Source organism: Haliotis cracherodii, unplaced genomic scaffold (genome assembly GCF_022045235.1).
Source record: "Haliotis cracherodii isolate W230 unplaced genomic scaffold, xgHalCrac1.p SCAF_17, whole genome shotgun sequence".
Classification (NCBI taxonomy): Eukaryota; Metazoa; Mollusca; class Gastropoda; order Lepetellida; family Haliotidae; genus Haliotis; species Haliotis cracherodii.
The window spans coordinates 23,604,097-23,623,414 of NW_027266272.1; the positions used below are offsets into that span (position 1 = coordinate 23,604,097).

A 19,318-nucleotide genomic window follows, 5' to 3' on the forward strand; every position below is an offset into this window, starting at 1 on the left:
CAATAGAGATTACAATAGAGATTACAGTAGAGATTACAGTAGAGATTACAATAGAGATTACAGTAGAGATTACAATAGAGATTACAGTAGAGATTACAACAGAGATTACAATAGAGATTACAATAGAGATTACAGTAGAGATTACAATAGAGATTACAATATATGTGACAATATATGTTACAATAGAGATTACAATATCTATTACAGTAGAGATTACAGTAGAGATTACAATAGAGATTACAGTAGAGATTACAATAGAGATTACAGTAGAGATTACAACAGAGATTGAAATAGAGATTACAATATATGTTACAATAGAGATTACAATATCTATTACAGTAGAGATTATAGTATTTATTACAACAGAGATTACAATATTTATTACAGTAGAGATTACAATATTGTTTACAATAGAGGTTACAATAGAGATAACAGTATGTATTACAATATTTATTACAATATTTATTACAATATTTATTACAATAGAGATTACAGTAGAGATTACAATAGAGATTACAATATTGTTTACAATAGAGGTTACAATAGAGATTACAGTAGAGATTACAATAGAGATTACAATAGAGATTACAGTAGAGATTACAGTAGAGATTACAATAGAGATTACAGTAGAGATTACAATAGAGATTACAGTAGAGATTACAACAGAGATTACAATAGAGATTACAATAGAGATTACAGTAGAGATTACAATAGAGATTACAATATATGTGACAATATATGTTACAATAGAGATTACAATATCTATTACAGTAGAGATTACAGTAGAGATTACAATAGAGATTACAGTAGAGATTACAATAGAGATTACAGTAGAGATTACAACAGAGATTGCAATAGAGATTACAATATATGTTACAATAGAGATTACAATATCTATTACAGTAGAGATTATAGTATTTATTACAACAGAGATTACAATATTTATTACAGTAGAGATTACAATATTGTTTACAATAGAGGTTACAATAGAGATTACAGTATGTATTACAATAGAGATTACAATATTTATTACAATAGAGATTCCAGTATTTATTACAATAGAGATTACAGTATTTATTACAATATAGATTACAATTTTTATTACAATAGAGATTACAATATTGTTTATAATAGAGGTTGCAATAGAGATTACAATAAATATTACAGTTTTAAGGATAACAATGCATGGTGCTTTTGATCTAATTTAACTTAGGTGATTGTATACATGAACTTTTTACGAGCATTCCTTTAAAAATCAACCTACTTGACTTTGTTATTACTAAACACAAGTCTAGTTATTTCAAGCATATTTCCTATTAGAAGACAAGGCTATAAAAAGTACCCAAAAAGATCTTGTTTACCAAAAGTAGTTGTTTACAAGTATAAGCTATGTTATGTTTGGAAGTGATCCCGGAACGAAAAGCCACCACCATCGTGAAGAGTTTCCAAGTTTGTCGTGTTTACTTTGCCGTTGTGTTGTGTACTGCACTAACAACTCAATGATCACATGGTTTTTGCATGGGGTTTTTCTAGAGGTAGACCGGCGGTGGGTAGCTGACCAATACCACAAGCAAGGATACTGCCAGTCAGGCTTCTCAGCCACCGTAACTTCAGTAAGTCACTCCTGTTTCCATGGTGATGCCTCTTTTAGGTTACCATGACGACAGTTTCAACTTTTTGACTATAAATGAGAAAGGCAGGAGTTAGATTTGCCAGAAGGTGATGTATACGGATGCTGATGCACAATCCAGTTTCGCAAACAAACTCAAATTTCATCATCGGAACATTTATTACCAATTTTGTCTTTTTTGATGTAATGAAACCAATACGGCACGGTTATGCTGTCAGACCACCGCTCCACAAAGTACTTCAGGGTGTTGGGCGTCAGGGTGTTGGGCATGAGACTGTTATGACATATTTACCATTTATAGATGCTAATGCAGCACCAATCGTATATTCTCTTCAGGATATATATGTCATATCCATCCTTGCACAGTACGAGTCTGAGCTGTCAATCTGTTCCTGCTTAGAATATCCACCAATTACATCAACCACACATACACCAAGACGCATCATCCCGCTCAAATCATCATCATCATCATCATCATCATCATCATCATCATCATCAGGTTTTGGGGTTGAGGAAACTGGCTTGTGCATGTATTTTCAAAGGAGTTATCTCCTCTTTAATAACTTTTTCCCTCCTCCTCTACCGTCAGCGGTGGATCGACTTCCTGTCTCCGACCAGTTTCACAAACACGGCTATTGCCAGGCGGGGCTTTCCGCCTCGGTGACCGAAGTAAGTTAATCATGTGAAACCTTCTTTATCACAGACTCTACTTTTGTGTACTTTTTATTTCTCGTCTTCCTGGTCTTAATTCCTTTGCTTTTATTTCGTGTAGTTCTTGAGACGCAAACCTGATTTGCAGGTCCGCTTTTCTGAGTTTAAAATGTGTTAGACATTTGCTGCGTTTATCTGTCACATAAGATCTCACAACTGTAGCATGGTGGAACTTGATAGAAACAACCAATCATTTCTGCTTTCGCAAACTGTAGATTTGTAGTTAAAATGCGTAGAATATGGTCTTTGATAGGCATTTTTAAGTCAGGACATGAAGACATGAATCTTTTATGGATAACAACTTCTATATTGTTTGGAACACATTTCAGGGCTACTTCCTGCTCTTCTGCTCACCTAATGAGTGAGTTTGGTTTAATGCCGCTTTTAACAGTATTACAGTTATATCACTGCATGTCAGTTTAATGTGGGGGGAAAGCCCGAAGTGATGCAGGTCTCAGACGTTTACCACTTCGGTGAAACCCGCGAGCATGGGTATGGTGTTGACAAACCTAGAAACATAATCGGGGCGAACCAGGATTCAAACCCACAATCATAGGTTTCTGGCGTGCCAAAGGGACACAACTCTGCACAGCGAATCGCGGCGCCTCAGACGACTGGGCCACCGGTGCCCCTGTTATCCATACAAGGTTCATGTGTCCAATATGCAAGTTTTCATTAAAAAGTTCATAACATGAGCTTAGTGGTTAAAGCGTTTGCTCATCACGCCAAAGGCCCGGTTTTATTCCCCACATTGTTACAATGTGTGAAGACCATTTTCCAGTGTTATTGCTGGAATATTGCTAAAAGCATCTTAAACCATACTCATATCATCAGTGATACACGAGGAGAGTATGTTTAAGTTCTTAACAGCTCATGGTGTGTACCGGTGACACTACAGTATGTGGACCTGGTTCTTGTCCAGGCTGAAAGATGAATGACATAGCTATATACTTGTACTGCAAATATGACAGGAATTAAGGCAGGAAAGTCAGAAAACTGTTAATTCATCTTAAGTTAACTGAGCTGAGGGGTTGTTGGCTACAAGTCACAAATCAGAGTTTTATCTACAATTTAACTAATTGGCAGTGCCAGGCAAATTTTGGAGAAAACAATTTCTCCAATATTTTGAAATTTTCATATTTTCTTAAATTCATCATCATTTGATCATCTCATTCAGTGTGATAGTGTAAAACCTGTTTGTGTTAAAGTCATTCTCGGGGTGGTCGGGTAGCCTTGTGTTGAAAGGGTTCGCTCATCATGCTGAAGACCCGGGACCGATTCCTGACATGGGTACAATGTGTGAAGTCCATTTCTGGTGTCCCCCGCTGGAATATTGCTAAAAGCGGCGTAAAACCATACTCACTCACTCACTAAAGTCCTTCTCTCTATAATGGTCTTGTGAGCTGTGACATGTTCACGTCATCCTTGCAAAACCCAACATTTATTTTTTTTAAAATATCATTGTCACCAGAAATTGTGAATGTTTAATTCAACTTTAAAATCTAATTCTGGAATTTTCACAGACATTTGCCGTAGACAAATTTGTTTAATATCAGCTCTGAGAACACCATGATAAGTCTGCAAGCAAATATCACACAGAAAACAGGAGATCTGAATATGTTTACTCACAGGCTTTCTTGATAATATACTGTCTGTAACCAAGTGGTGTATTTTCAACTTTCTTGGTTTGAAGTTTCGAATGGCATCTACCATATTGTTTGTACTGTTCTGTTTCTGGCCTAAGTAAAAAGTGCATACAGATCTTTGCTCTATGTCCTGAATATATATGTAAATCGTGAAATTAATGCGTCTCCAAAAGAATGCGACCACTGGACCCTAGCTAAAAATGCGACTCAATATGAATGTGACACCCCCTCCACTCAAGCATCAGTGGATTTCTATCTAAAGATGTCCTCAGTCAGGTTTAGAATCTTCACCTTAATCCAACCTTACATTAATCGAATCACACACCAAAAAGCACCGCTTATTAGCGCTGAGTAAAGTACTTCCGCAAAAACAATACATGCGCGCTGGCTCATGTCGGCCCTTTGAGGCAGTCACAAAGAACAAAGACACCGTATTGGGTGGTGTCTGTCTGGTCTTGCAGGGGTGATCAGTGATGACATGAGTGAGTAGAACGCTTGTCTTGACCCCAGCAGTGACAATTCACAGGACGTAATTAGTGTTTGAATGACATTGTTTATATACTTTATATACAAGTGCTGCTCAATAAACAGTGGTGTGGAATACATCAGCGTATGTCTATATTGGTATTTTTACTATCCAAAATGTCTTATTGTTGAAAAAATGCGATGTTTAAAAATGCGAGCAAAGACCACTCGCATTTTTCGCATTTAATTCACGCTCACGTTAATTTCAAGATTTACAGTAGTCACATGACCTCACCACACTCTGAAAGTGCTGACTCTAGTTCCTTCATCACATGGCACTGTTGATGCTGATCTTAATCTGGTTCCAATGACATGCTATGGAGGAACAATATAGCCAGAAGGTGGCTGGGGTCTGTTGGTGTTGGTCTAGAGGGAGTGTTCAACAGTAACTAATGATGTACTTTCACTGGATAACCTTTGACACTGAGTTATCTCCCCCTGTCAACAGACAATAGCCTGGTCAGGACTATCTTGACAATCCCTCCGTCCAGTCAGGAGGTTGATAAGCCACCTTTGGAATGTATGGTTGGTTTTAACCAATAGGGATTGAGTATTGTTTTGTGGTGTTATACGGGTTTACTTGACTCAGGTGACTGTAGATTGTCCAATAGGGAAATAGTATGTGTCCAGTAGGAAAGTAGTATTGTTTAGTGGTATCATAAGAGGTTTCTGGACCGAGGTGGTAATGACAGCATATTGTGCATTAGGAAAGTAGTATTGTTTAGTGGTATCATAAGAGGTTTCTAGACCCAGGTGGTAATGACAGCATATTGTGCATTAGGAAAGTAGTATTGTTTAGTGGTATCATAAGAAGTTTCTAGACCCAGGTGGTAATGACAGCATATTGTGCATTAGGAAAGTAGTATTGTTTAGCGGTGTTATAAGAGGTTTCTAGACCCAGGTGGTAATGACAGCATATTGTGCATTAGGAAAGTAGTATTGTTTAGTTGTGTCATAAGAGGTTTCTAGACCCAGGTGGTAATGACAGCATATTGTGCATTAGGAAAGTAGTATTGTTTAGTGGTGTTATAAGATGTTTCTGGACCCAGGTGGTTATGACTGTAGATTGTCCAGTAGGAAAGTACTATTGGACATGTTGTAGATTCAAATTTACAGAAGTTGTATTATTCAAATTTATGTTGAATTTTTCAATTGTTATTGGGATTGTACACTGATAGATGTAATGGAATTTTCACAATCTTTGCCAAGAACATATTGTGTCCAGACTTGCCCATTGATCTCTTTTCAGTGAGCAGACCAAAGACATTGATTAAACTCAAACTTCAAACTAGAGGCTAAAGTTGCTGAAGGAAAACAGTTAATTAATAAATTAAATAAATAAAGGCTACCTTCTGGACCTATATTGGAACACAAGCACTGGTATTGTGTGACATCAAATGATCCTATCAGGGCAAATCTAGGATTCAAACCCATACCAAGTATATCCTGGCAAAGATAAGGGAGGCAACCCTGCACAGTAAATTGCTGCAAGTTAGACAACTAGGCCTGTTGTGCCCTTTCAGTCAGACATTGTTTAGAAGATGTACATGTTCTTCCTCTGGGTTCTTGTTCTCTTGTGTTGTGGTACACTGTTGTTGCCTCGTTCCTTGAGTCTATCAGCTGACTTTGTTTACAGTCATCACTACCCACGTATGCAGGTTTATCTCAACAGGGCCTTCAGCAATTTAGTTGGCTCGTTAAGTGTCTCTTTCAATCGGTAGACATTCTTCCTGTCTATTTTCGGTGTATCTCATATCAGATATCTGCGTCTCAGAAGGCAATACAATGAATGTGAGATAATCAGATATTTTTCCTTACTTGTTTCTATGTGGAATGCTACTGATGTTTTGTCACAAACCAAAGCATCTGTATGTCTCATGACAGGTCAGACCTGTCATTTCATATTTGATCACTTCTGTATCATAAAGTAAACCCTTTTCAGATCTATCTCTTTATTACTTTTATCCTTTTCACAGTTCTGGTACATGGTTTCACATTTTGTCATAGTTATATATTCGTCATGGACACCTCTTGGTGGATAAATATACAATAGTGGTGCATCATATACTACTTTGTTCCTATCTATTAGATCGTAGGGACTGGTCCTTTATCAAAAGATGTTGTTTGGCCAGTGGAATTAGTTGTAGGATGCTATCATATTTTACAAGCTTATTTGAAAAGTAGGATGTTCCTATTTATTAGATCGTAGGGACTGGTCCTTTATTAAAAGATGTTGTTTGGCCAGTTGAATCGGTTGTAGGACACTATCATATTTTACAAGCTTATTTGAAAAGTAGGATGTTCCTATTATTAGATCGTAGGGACTGGTCCTTTATCAAAAGCTGGTGTTTGGCCAGTTGAATCGGTTGTAGGACGCTATCATATTTTACAAGCTTATTTGAAAAGTAGGATGTTCCTATTATTAGATCGTAGGGACTGGTCCTTTATCAAAAGGTTGTGTTTGGCCAGTGGAATTGGTTGTAGGATTCTATCATATTTTACAAGCTTATTTGAAAAGTAGGATGTTCCTATTTATTAGATCGTAGGGACTGGTCCTTTATCAAGAGTGGTGCTGTGATGATGGAATTGGTCGTAGGATGCTATTTTGATGACAACCCCCTCCACCGATACATGTAACATATTCTCATAAAAAAAAAAATTACATGTCCCTTAAAAGGACTTCATGAAAAAAGGATATTCTTTTGTTACATAGGGAATTACAGGGCATGAGAACAAACGAGATAATGAGACTAATGTTGTTTTACATTTAGCTACATTAGAGAAAACATAAATTATTTCTGAGTGAGGCACATATGTTGAATGAAGGCGACGCATGGCACCGGAATGTAACCTAACTCCCTCAAACTCTCTATCCCACATCACAGAGGCGTACCTATTGTCCTCACATGAACCGTAAAAAACATCTCCCGTCATCGAGCTTCAAACCACTGATCTTGCCCAGAGATTGAGGCAATTAGATGATGTTTTAATCTCCGCTAATTACACAGGTTCTGCCGATGGCGGATCACATTTCCATCAGTCCTAGGATTAGACAGGCTTGCTTGGTTGGTGCACAAAATTGAAAAGTACAAAAAATGTTCAACATCGTTATTGGCTTGTAACATAAATCACTGTGAGTACCAATCTGGTTTTTTTCATGGAAGCAGATGGCAGGTTTACCTGGGTTTCGGGGTGGGGGGTGGGGGTGGGACGTGTTATTTTGTTCGATGGGATTATGAGGGTGCCAATGTCAGAAGGAGGATCTGGTTTGCTGCCTGGGTCTCACTACAGATTGGTCGTTGATGAGGTGGAACAGAGCAAGCATCTGTTAACTGTTTCAGGAAAATTGAAACTCGTCAAATATTTTACGTTCAGGATTCTAAATATGATTTACCTGCTCAGTGATCCTACAAAATGTTACAGATTTTGATTTTCTTGGATTAGATTTTTTGAAAGTCCAACTAGATCCCATGTATTTTAGACACAAGATCAATGAAAAACATGATGATAATATGTCTTGATTTCCAGATGATGAATATTCCATCAGCAATATATTCAAACCATTATGTTATTTTACTTATGTGGAAACTTGTTTAGCAAGTGCAAGTGAGAATAAGCTGTACCTGTGGTTTACAGTCTCTTTTGAATCGTCTGCCATTTTATCAGCTGGATTAGTGTGTAATAAGGGAAAGACAAAAGTGAACTTGTGTGGAAAGGGGAAACAGAGACCATATAATAGACTATTGTACAGTCTCTGGAGGAAAGTAGCATTTGTGAGACCAGATCAGTGTTGAAATTTGACACACGTTTTATATTTACAATAATATTTCTAAATTATGTTTGTATAGAAACATGGTTCCTTTTTAACATAGTTTTGTTTTGGGGTTACAAAGTTTATTTCAGAAGTTTCTTTTTTGAAGTTATCTTCAACTTGATCCCAATTATATTGTAATTTTCGCTACCTTACAGTTGGCATATTGACCAAGAAACCAAAAAAGTATCAGCCTGGCCTAAGCATGTAGGAAGAGGCCAAAATAAAGAAAATAGAAAGGAAAAGGAAGGGGTAAAATAGATAATGCTTAGTGAGAAAAGTTGTAAGGAGAGACAAGAATGATTGAGTTGAGGCAGTGGCGGTGTATACTGGCTATATAGCCCACTCTTCATTCATGAGAAACAAAGGGCTTCCTTTACTGTGATGGTTAATTGGCAATGTGTCAGGGAGTAACCCAATACGGAGAGTATATCTGTCTGGTGTCCAGTCGTGTAAAAAGAAGCTTACTGTATCTCACTGGAGGAGACAGATGCTGATAGCTGTGTCATATCACACAATGTACTGCCCCTTGCCGGGGGATAACATATCTATATTGCCCCGTCACCTGCATGGCGCTGTTGGAACAGACCGCTTTCTATTCACGAAGAATATTGATACAGGGATGAAAATTGCTAGAAATAATACTGGATGAAACGCCATTTGTTTTCATCTCATGTCACTCATTGTTTCTCATATTATCCCAAAATGTACCTCTACTGTTCTCGTGGTAGCTGAAATAAACTGATAAACGGTAAATATGAAGTTTGCAAATATGAAGTTTCTTGACGATAGCACAATTCCTCCTAAAATATTTAGGCGACAGGGTAGTATACTATTTCAGGCACTTCTGTCAATATGACTGTGACTCACCTCAATATGACTGTGCTCTTAAATGGTGACTCATCTCAATATGACTGTACTCCTAAATGGCGACTCACCTCAATATGACTGTGTACTCTTAAATCGCAACTTACCTCAATATGACTGTACTCTTAAATGGTAACTCACCTCAATATGACTGTGCTCTTAAATGGCGACTCACCTCAATATGACTGTACTCTTAAAAGGTGACTCGCCTCAATAAGACTGTACTCTTAAAAGGCCACTCACCTCACCATGACTGCACTCTTAAATGGCGACTCACCTCGCCATGACTTTACTTTCAAATGGCGACTCACCTTAATATGACTGTACTCTTAAAAGGTGACTCACCTCAATAAGACTATACTCTTAAATGGCCACTCACCTCAATATGACTGTACTCTTAAATGGCGACACACCTCGCCATGACTGTGTACTCTAAAATGACGACTCACATTGACTCCTATTGTAGCTTTAGTGGTAGAGTTTGTTAGTAGAACTCTGGTGAAATTAAGACATATTGTCTCTGTGTCAATAGGCCCATCAATGCAGCTAGGTTGATCTAGATCATAAAAGTTTGGCTACCCGATGAGGCAAGTGGCGACTGAATGACTGATTCCACTTCCTTGGATGGTCAGTTGGCTCACTATGGTCTTCTTTAAAAACAGTCTTGCGATCAAGACTTCATGTTGACCTAGACTAACACTTTGTCTTTGAAAATGAAATTTAATAGAAAAAGTCAACTACATTTAATTTGAAAAGGAACCCAGTGAGAAGGGGGTTTCAGAATCTGTGGCAAGCTGGGGCGGTCGGGTAGCCTAGTGGTTAAAGCGTTCGCTCGTCACGCTGAAGACACGGGTTCGATTCCCGACATGAGTACAATGTGTGAAGCCCATTTCTGGTGTCCCCTGCCGTGATATTGCTGGAATATTGCTAAAAGCAGCGGGAAAAAACATACTCACACACTCACACTGTGGTAAGTCTAGACTTCCTTCATGTAGAGCTACAGCATTATAGTAAAGGCTGGGAGGAAGGGAAAATAACATGGTTGAGGGACTGTGAGACAGACTAGATTAATCTAGACTTGCTTCATGTAGAGCTACAGCATTATAGTAAAGGCTGGGAGGAAGGGAAAATAACATGGTGGAGGGACTGTGAGACAGTCTAGATGTTGACTACACGGGCAGGACGGTCGAGGAACACCTGGTGAGGTTCTGCAGTAGTTCCTGTCTGTATCGCCTTCCATTAATTTACAGCCAATCAGGCCTCAGAGGAAACAGGTGTATTAGAGGGGTGCAATATATCCTATACTGCATGGCAAACACTGCCCTCTGGTGGCAGATCAAAGGATGATAATAAGGTTGTTAAAATTGGTAGAGAAGATAGTATCTATTGACTATGGCAGACAGGAAATAATTTGATAGTTCTAACTTTCGTCTTTGGTCTTGTTCACCTTAGAGTTGCGGTCAAGCTGTAAAGTGAATGTGTGGTGCTGAATCCTCATCTTTCATAGATGTTAAACTACCTGTCATTGGTACTTCATTTTACACCATGATTGAGATAAATACATCAACTCATTAATGCCCCAAATGCATATTCTACTTACATGAGGCAAAAAAAGAATTGTTGAGAGTTTTGTTGTTGAATTTATAAGGACATCCCTCAACTCATGTGGGATCAGGGGCATTGATCTTGTTAGAATGTGACCCTTGAAGCGGCGACTAATGTTACCCTATTGCAAGGATCATGCTCATGATATCAATCACTGGATTGTCTCGTCCAGACATGATTATTTATTTATTTATTTATTTATTTATTTATTTATTTATGCAGCAATGTCATTAACATCACATATACTCTGACATCATACTTCCGACATATCAAGGTCATATCAAGGTTAGGGGCGGTCGGGTAGCCTAGTGGATAAAGTGTTTGCTCATCACGTGGATGATCCGAGTTCGATTCCTGACATGGGTACTATGTGTGAAGCCCATTGCTGGAATATTGCTAAAAGCGAAGTAAAACATACTCACTCACTCACCCACTCATATAGTTGGAATATTCCTGAGATCAGAGTTATGCAATAAACGAAACAAACAAAACAACATTAGAATGAGTCTCGGGTTGTTATCTGACGTACTGATGACATTTTATGTTGCTCATGCTATCATCCACTGGTCTGCATGGCCCAGACTTGTTTATTTAGACACTGCTGTGATGTAGCTGGAATATTGCTGACTGTGGTGTCTCTCGCTCAATTTTTCTGAGGATCGAGGATAATATGTTACATTTTCCCAATACAACTACAGTCAAGTATATTCTTCGCACTTGTAACTAATATTTCCCTATATTGCACACTTGTCCGACTGTAAACGATTTCTATATTGTGTAGAATTTTGCACAATTGTTGCACATGTCATGTGTCTATGCCTTGTCTTCATGTGCAATGTTGCACATTGTGTAAGTGTTGTCCTGTGCACTTGTTTGCAAACTGGTGAGAGATTATGTGCAATGTTGAACATTCTATAAGTGTTGTCCTGTGCACCTGTCTGCCAACTGGTAAAAGATTATGTGCACCTGTCTGCCAACTGGTAAGAGATTATGTGCAATGTTGCACATTCTACAAGTGTTGTCCTGTGCACTTGTTTGCAAACTGGTGAGAGATTATGTGCAATGTTGAACATTCTATAAGTGTTGTCCTGTGCACCTGTCTGCCAACTGGTAAAAGATTATGTGCAATGTTGCACATTCTATAAGTGTTGTCCTGTGCACCTGTCTGCCAACTGGTCAGAGATTAAGTGCAATGTTGCACATTGTATAAGTGTTGTCCTGTGCACCTGTCTGCTATCTGGGAATGTTGCACAATGTTTGATGATGTAAATGTTGTCACTATGTGGTAAATATTGTATTCCAGTGCATTTGATGGAGAAATTAATTAGAATTTTATTTCCAGGTGTCCTTTGCATTGTCACAGAATGATTGATGTTGTACTCGACTACCGACTTGTGAACAGATCACTTCTTATTTTGTGCATAATTTATTGTTTAGTTTTATTTTGATATTGTATTTCTTTACAGTTTCCATAGATCATCTTTCTTTATTTAGTTTCAGTTAGTTTACTTTATGCATGACTAGGTCAAGCGTGAAGAGTTAGCGCCTTCATTAAGTTGTTGTTTCAGGCCAGATCAAATTATTTCCTTGTTTTCTCAAATTATTTTGCTCAATATGCCAAAAATTAAAAAAAATTAACAAGTATACTCGAAAAATTATGTTTGGAAAACATAATTTCAATAAACAAATACTTTTTATTTTTGGACATTTTTGAATAAAACAAGACAACTAGTCTGGCCTGGTCCTAGGTTAAATTGATTTCTAGACATGTCAGGTAGACACCCAGGCATGTGATCGGTGAAGGTCAGTCAGCTGATTAGAAGGAATGGTAAGTCATGGTAGAGGTAGACGGGACACCTACTACCTGATGTCATGACATTGTGTCCAAATTCATAAATCTCAAATACATCCAAATACCCTGCCCTATCCGGCCCCTCTTCATATACAGTTCGATCGGAAAACATCCTCATCCACACCCTCACCACCCCACACTCTCACCCTTCCCCCTACCCATACCATCCACACCTTCACCCACCCACCCATCCACACCCTTGCCACCCCACACTCTCACCCTTCCCCCTACCCATACCATCCACACCTTCACCCACCCACCCATCCACACCCTTGCCACCCCACACTCTCACCCTTCCCCCTACCCATACCATCCACACCTTCACCCACCCACCCATCCACACCCTTGCCAATCCACCACCTCACCCACCCACCTATCCACACCCTTGCCCATCCACACCCTAGCCAATCCACCACCTCACCCACACCCATCTACATCCCTGCCCATCCACCACCTCACCCACCCAACTATCCACACCCTTGCCCATCCACACCCTCGCCAATCCACCACCTCAACCACCCATGCACATCCTCGCCCATCCATACCCTCACCCATCCAAACCCTCATCTATCAATCCACGCCCTCAACCCACACCATCCACACCCTCACCTCACCCTCCCATTTCTCTTATTTTGAAAATGATAAATAGCATTTATTTATGTTTTCTATGAGGGTATGTAAAATGACAAATTTGATACTTGTAAAAGTTGCTGATGCATGATGGAAGATTGTGTCTGTCCCAATGTCATGACGGGTGTCACTGTGAGCGCCCTCTGTAGGTGAATGTACTTCATGTGTCTCTCTCTCTGGCGACAGATGGAGCGTGGGGCTTCCACAAACAAGGCTTCTGTCAGTCAGGCCTGAGCGTTGCTCTCTCGCAAGTGAGTCCGTTGGACATGCGCGTGTCATGCCGTGAAGATGCATGACGTTCTCGCACTAACTTCAAGAATCCATGCGCACTAACCCCAAAATCCATGCCGACCCTGAACCTAATATTCAAATTGGCGTTATGTTTTTGTTATGCCTTTAAAGCTGTTTTGCTGTGTTGTGCCTTTAAAGTTGTTGTGCCTTGTTGTGCCTTTAAAGTTGTTGTGCCTTGTTGTGCCTTTAAAGTTGTTGTGCCTTGTTGTGCCTTTAAAGTTGTTGTGCTGTGTTGTGATTTGTGAGATTGCTGTTCTTGGGCCAAACAAGTGAAATGTTTGCCATTGTGCATGTCAAACATTTTTGTTGGAGTGCATTTGGAATGATGTTTCAAAGGTTTAGGATATATTCAGGAAATGTTTGCTCGTGTTGTTGTGATTTGCTGTTCAATAATTCCTATCCTATCTTCTATGATGTCTTCTACAGTGCAGAAAAGTAAGTAATCAAGTTAGTGACAACTGACAAATTGTTATTTATGTTGGTTTGATAAAGAGGACATTGTCCTTATGATGGTGTTCCTAGTTCTAGCAGTAGAGACCCGCGAAGATCCAGGGTACAATAGGTCTTCAGCTACCCATGCTTGAAGTAGGGGACTTCTAATGAGCTCGGGTGGTTAGACTCATATAGCTGGAATATTGTGCAGCGTTAAACAGGAAACAAACAAACAAACAAACAAGCAAAGAAACAAACAAAGAAATCAAGCAGTAGGCCATCCTGTGTATGAAGGAGACATAATCATGAAGGATAATGGTGAAATGGGGTTAAACGTCACGTTCACAGTGATTGCAGTTTTAATGCCGGTTTTATACTACTAGCCCACTGAGATACCATGCCGCAGTTTAACATGAATACCCCACTCAGACACAGTATACTGACTCTGAGCCGACCGGTCCTTGTTTTAGCCCTTAAATGCCGAGCACCAGGCAGGGAAACAACAAGTGCCATCTTGTCATATCTTTAGGTATGACGCGGCTGGGGATTGAACCACTAACCTTCCTCCCTCTGGGCAGACGTTCTGTCCACTTGGCCATGGAGACAGTCGTATGTAAAAGACTTTTAACTCCGAAACCATGCTTTACCATTAGCTCTCTGACCAAATCTCTTATAAACTAGGGGGGGGGGGCACAGGTGGTCCAGTCGTCTAAGGTGCCACAATTCACGGTGCAGAGTTGCGTCCCTTGGGCACACCAGAAACCTATGATTGTGGGTTTGAATCCTGGTTTGCCCCGATTATGTTTCTAGGTTTGTCAGCACCATACCCATGCTTGTGGGTTTCACTGAAGTGGTAAACATCCTAGACCTGCATCACTTCGGGCTTTCCTCCCACATTAAGCTGACACGCAGCGATAAAACTGTAATACTGTTAAAAGCGGCGTTAAACCCCACTCACTCACTCTTATAAACTAGTATACCTCATTTTTCCTTTCCATGCTAAGAGATTGCCAAAATATCGAAGGTTGTAGTTATTACAGCAAGTTAGACCACTAATTATTTGCAAGAAATTGCATTGACACATATTTAGCCACATGATACTTCAGGCACTGGAAGCCTTTCAATGCCCCTTGATGGCAACCCCTTAGTTCAAGGGCAGCTGCTATTTTGACAAGTGGCATATCTCCTTGCTGAAAGTGTCTACTCACCTGAGAGGTCAGATCTTTGGAGATACTGTGTAATTAACAGACTCTGCCATTATCATCTTTCTGAAAATAGTGAAACAGTCACGTGAAGGCAAGTGTTATTTATTTCTATCATGGAAAGAGGCAGAAGATGATAAGGAACTGAACCTGTTTTCAGGGTTGATTTGAGATTAATTACTTGGAAACTTTTTGAAATAAAAGTTACAACTCAAATACAAAAAAGACAATGTATAAAAAAAGCATTTTTTTAGTCAAACATGCAATATGCTATTTGCATATTATTGTAAATATTATATTTGTCAACAAATCAAATTTGTGGGGTGGACACACACGTTCTAAATATTGTATTTATCTTATAAAATGGCCATCAAATTAACGAGGTTTGCACACATAAGAATAGGTGTAATAATAATTATATGAACCCTTAATTATTTTGGGGGGCACGGGTGGCCCAGTCGTCTAAGGTGCCGCAATTCGCTGTGCAGAGTTGCGTCCCTTGGGCACGCCAGAAACCTATGATTGTGGCTTCGAATCCCGGTTCGCCCCGATTATGTTTCTAGGTTTGTCAGCACCATACCCGTGCTCGTTGGTTTCACCGAAGTGGTAAACGTCTGAGACCTGCATCACTTCGGGCTTTCCTCCCACATTAAGCTGACACGCCGTGATATAACTGGAATACTGTTAAAAGCGGCGTTAAACCCAACTCACTCACTCACTTAATTATTTTGTATAAGTTTGGTTTCTGGTATTGTATTATTTGCTTGAATTTTACTGGCAGCCATTACAGGCTTTGATCTTTCATCTGAACAAAACTCTTAAAAAATATTGTCCATGGAGGCAGTGGAGTCAAAACTACTTCACTGGGACTGAATCTCTTTGAGTGGGCGCTGCTTTCTAATAGAAACTCTGATTGGATAATCCATCAGCCAACCACATCCTGAAAACCCTCCTGAATTTAAGTGTCAAGAATATTTGTCCATGTTTGTGATGATAGGGCAAAAAGATGTTCCCAAATCCATATTTTCGAGATACTCAGACAAGTAATAATTTTAAAGTAGCAATTCTGCTGCCGACACAAATCATCACGTCTCTTTCCGTAGCTTGCTGGAGCAATGATTTAGATGAGAAGATTCATTCAAATAATTTAATCATAATTCTAATAATTCATAAATCTGTTGAAGTATAATGGTCGTGATTGATGCTGATTATAGACAATTCAGTGGGCTATGTGATATCTCCGCCGGGACATCAAATTGTGTGATCACTGTCATCATCGACCGGCCAGGCTGTGATCTGCTCCAGGAGATTACTTTGATGTGGGACCACTTGGTAGCCCCACGGTTAAAGCGTTTGCTTATCATGTCTATGACCTGGTTTGATCCCAAACCTGTTCATTTTGTTCCCTGACCTGTGAAGATCCAGGGTAGAATAGGTCTTCAGCGACCCACTCTTGCCGTGAAAGGCGACTAACAGCATCAGGTGGTTGACTTGGTTGATGCATGTCATCGGTCCCAAATGCGTGGATTGATGCTCATGATGTCAATCACTCACTGGATTGTCTGGTCCAGACTCGATTATTTACAGACCGCCGTCATACAGCTGGAATATTGCTGAGTGCAGCGTTAAACAACAAACAAACAAACAGTGAGTTCCCTGCAATTGATAAATTAACGGATTATGTCCTATCTCACAACAGGGTAGCAATGTCCCAGTAAACAATATAAAAGCTAATGGTAACAAAAGTAAACTAAATGGAAAATTGTAAAATACAATTTCAAAGGTATGGAGCTAAAATATATGGAAAGTTAACACTTGCACCTTGAGACCATTGTGAATACCGTATTTGACGAAATAAGCGCCAAGGGTACTCTCAAAATTAGAAATAGGGGCTCTCCTTAGAATATTATTTTGGTGAAAACAAACAGAGTTGAAAGATCGTAAATTTTGTGGTTTATGCTGACAGCCTGAAATGTTTATATATGACAGATATATTTTCTTATAATGTAATAGCCCATAATTAAGAGTGCACATAACACACGAGTGCGTATTATACACGAATAAAAAAGTCTTGTGTACATTGATCGGAAGGGGGGCTAATGGGGATTGTTCACTAGCCAATATATTAGCAAATATCGCCGTGGGGGCTTATTAGAGTGGGGTGCTTATTACGTCGAATACAGTATACTGTGTGGGAACCAGATAGGGCGGTATTGAATGACTGTATCGCTTGTATAAAATGGCCTCCATTGCCTTGGGCAGATCATGATGGGTGCAGACATAGGTCAAACCTATCCAAGGTCAAAGACCTCGATCCAAACATGAAAAAAATGGGTTCCCAATTAGCTTCTGATTGGCCATGTCTGCTCAGAAGATCTGGCTAGGACAGGACAGGACAGGTTCTCCCAACCAGACATTTACCAAATATGACCCCATACAATAACAAATATATCTCACACAACTGTCTCCACTGACATACAATAGGTGTCCCCCAAAGTGTGCCATGCTATCGTCAGTCTCTCAGAACCTAAAGAACATATTGATAAAGGAGTCCAACTCAAGTCTAGAATGACTGGGCACGTACAGTTAGTCTCAGCTATAGGAATTAAGCATTGTTCTGAGCTCCATTTGGATTTTTTAAAATAAATAAGATAACTTTATTTTTGTGACTAAATGTTAGTGTCAATGGGGGTGGGGGGGAGGGGGGGTTGTCAGTTACCCTCCCAGCTGAAGGAAGAATGTGACGTAAAACCATTAATGAGGTGCACCCTATCATCCACAGAGCAGTTGCCATGGAAACTCCCTGCCCTCTTGCTACATAAAAGGAGGGAAATTCAGATTTGGATAACCAAGTTTAGAAATAATTTTCTAAATGCAGGCTTGTTTCCTTCTCTATACATTGTTTTTCACAGTATGTTGTTTGGTTGGTTTGTTGTTTAACGCCGCACTCAGCAATATTCCAGCTATATGACGGGGGTCTGTAAATAATCGAGTCTGGACCAGACAATCCAGTGATTGACATCATGAGCATCGATCGACGCAATTGGGATCAATGACATGCATCAACCAAGTCAGCGAGTCTGACCACCTGATCCCGTTAGTCGCCTTTTACGACAAGCATAGTCGCCTTTTAGGGCAAGTATGGGTTGCTGAAGACCTATTCTACCCCGGATCTTCACTGGTTTCACAGTTTGTACTCTTATCACCCTTGTGCATGGTCTCGGGAATTATTATGTTCGAGATATTTCACAAATTGTATTTGAATGTTGCTGAATGTTGCTAAATGTTGCTGTCAGCCATAAGGCAGTTTGTGTTACACTGGGAGGACTCACTCCCTCTTTTTTACCTGCATGCCGTCTTTGAAAATTGAGGTGATACATTTAGAAGTTGTTGTTTGGTGATTTTGCTTTTGATGGCTTGACCCTAATGTTTGTCAGAGTTTGATGTTGTGTGTTTCCTACTTGCATCGTGTTAAACGTTTGAGTGATGTTTCAAGTGGATCGTCATGGCAACAAGGAAGACCTGGATGTTGACCAATCAATGATCCATGCAGACATGCAACATCAGTTTCTACTTCAGACGGTTTGGTCGGGTAGCCTAGTGGTTAAAGCGTTCGCTCGTCACGCCGAAGACCCGGGTTTGATTCCCGACATGGGTACAATGTGTGAAGCCCATTTTCTGGTGTCCCCCGCTGTGATATTGCTGGAATATTGCTAAAGGCGGTGTAAAACCATACTCATTCACTCACTCACTTTCGTATTTGTGGGGGCAGGGGGGATTTGTCATCTTCTGATGACTCTTGATGACTCACTTAATGCGGGTAAAAAGCCAACAGTGGTGTAGGTCACAGATGGTCAGGAAGTCCACTGACACAGTTACTGAGAGACCAAGAATGGATGTACGGCGAACCTTGGAATAAAATTTATAGTATCCTGGCAGGTAAGGGACACAACTCTGGAAAGCCACTTTTGGCAGCTTGGAAGGTTGACCTGCCATGTCCAGAGCAGTCGAATAAATGGCAGCCAATGATGAAACCCCTTCATCCCTGACCTTCACCCAACAGAACTAAATCTGTTGAGATGTCAACATTTTCTTTCTTGACTATTTAGGATTGGT

The 19,318-nt window shown here is 39.7% G+C and overlaps 1 protein-coding gene across 3 annotated transcripts in view; it reads left to right on the plus strand.

Annotated features, from left to right (window-relative positions):
• Positions 1–19,318, plus strand: part of LOC139464973 (integrin alpha-8-like) — a 122,164-nt gene that overhangs the window by 53,060 nt on the left and 49,786 nt on the right. Inside the window, exon 5 of one of the 3 annotated variants that reach the window (XM_071246615.1) lies at positions 1,534–1,613. In XM_071246615.1, coding sequence (XP_071102716.1) covers positions 1,534–1,613 — 80 coding nt within the window. Of the gene's footprint in view, positions 1–1,533; positions 1,614–2,219; positions 2,300–13,463; positions 13,529–19,318 lie in introns of all 3 variants that reach the window. The other 2 variants (XM_071246616.1, XM_071246617.1) reach the window with 2 other exon arrangements.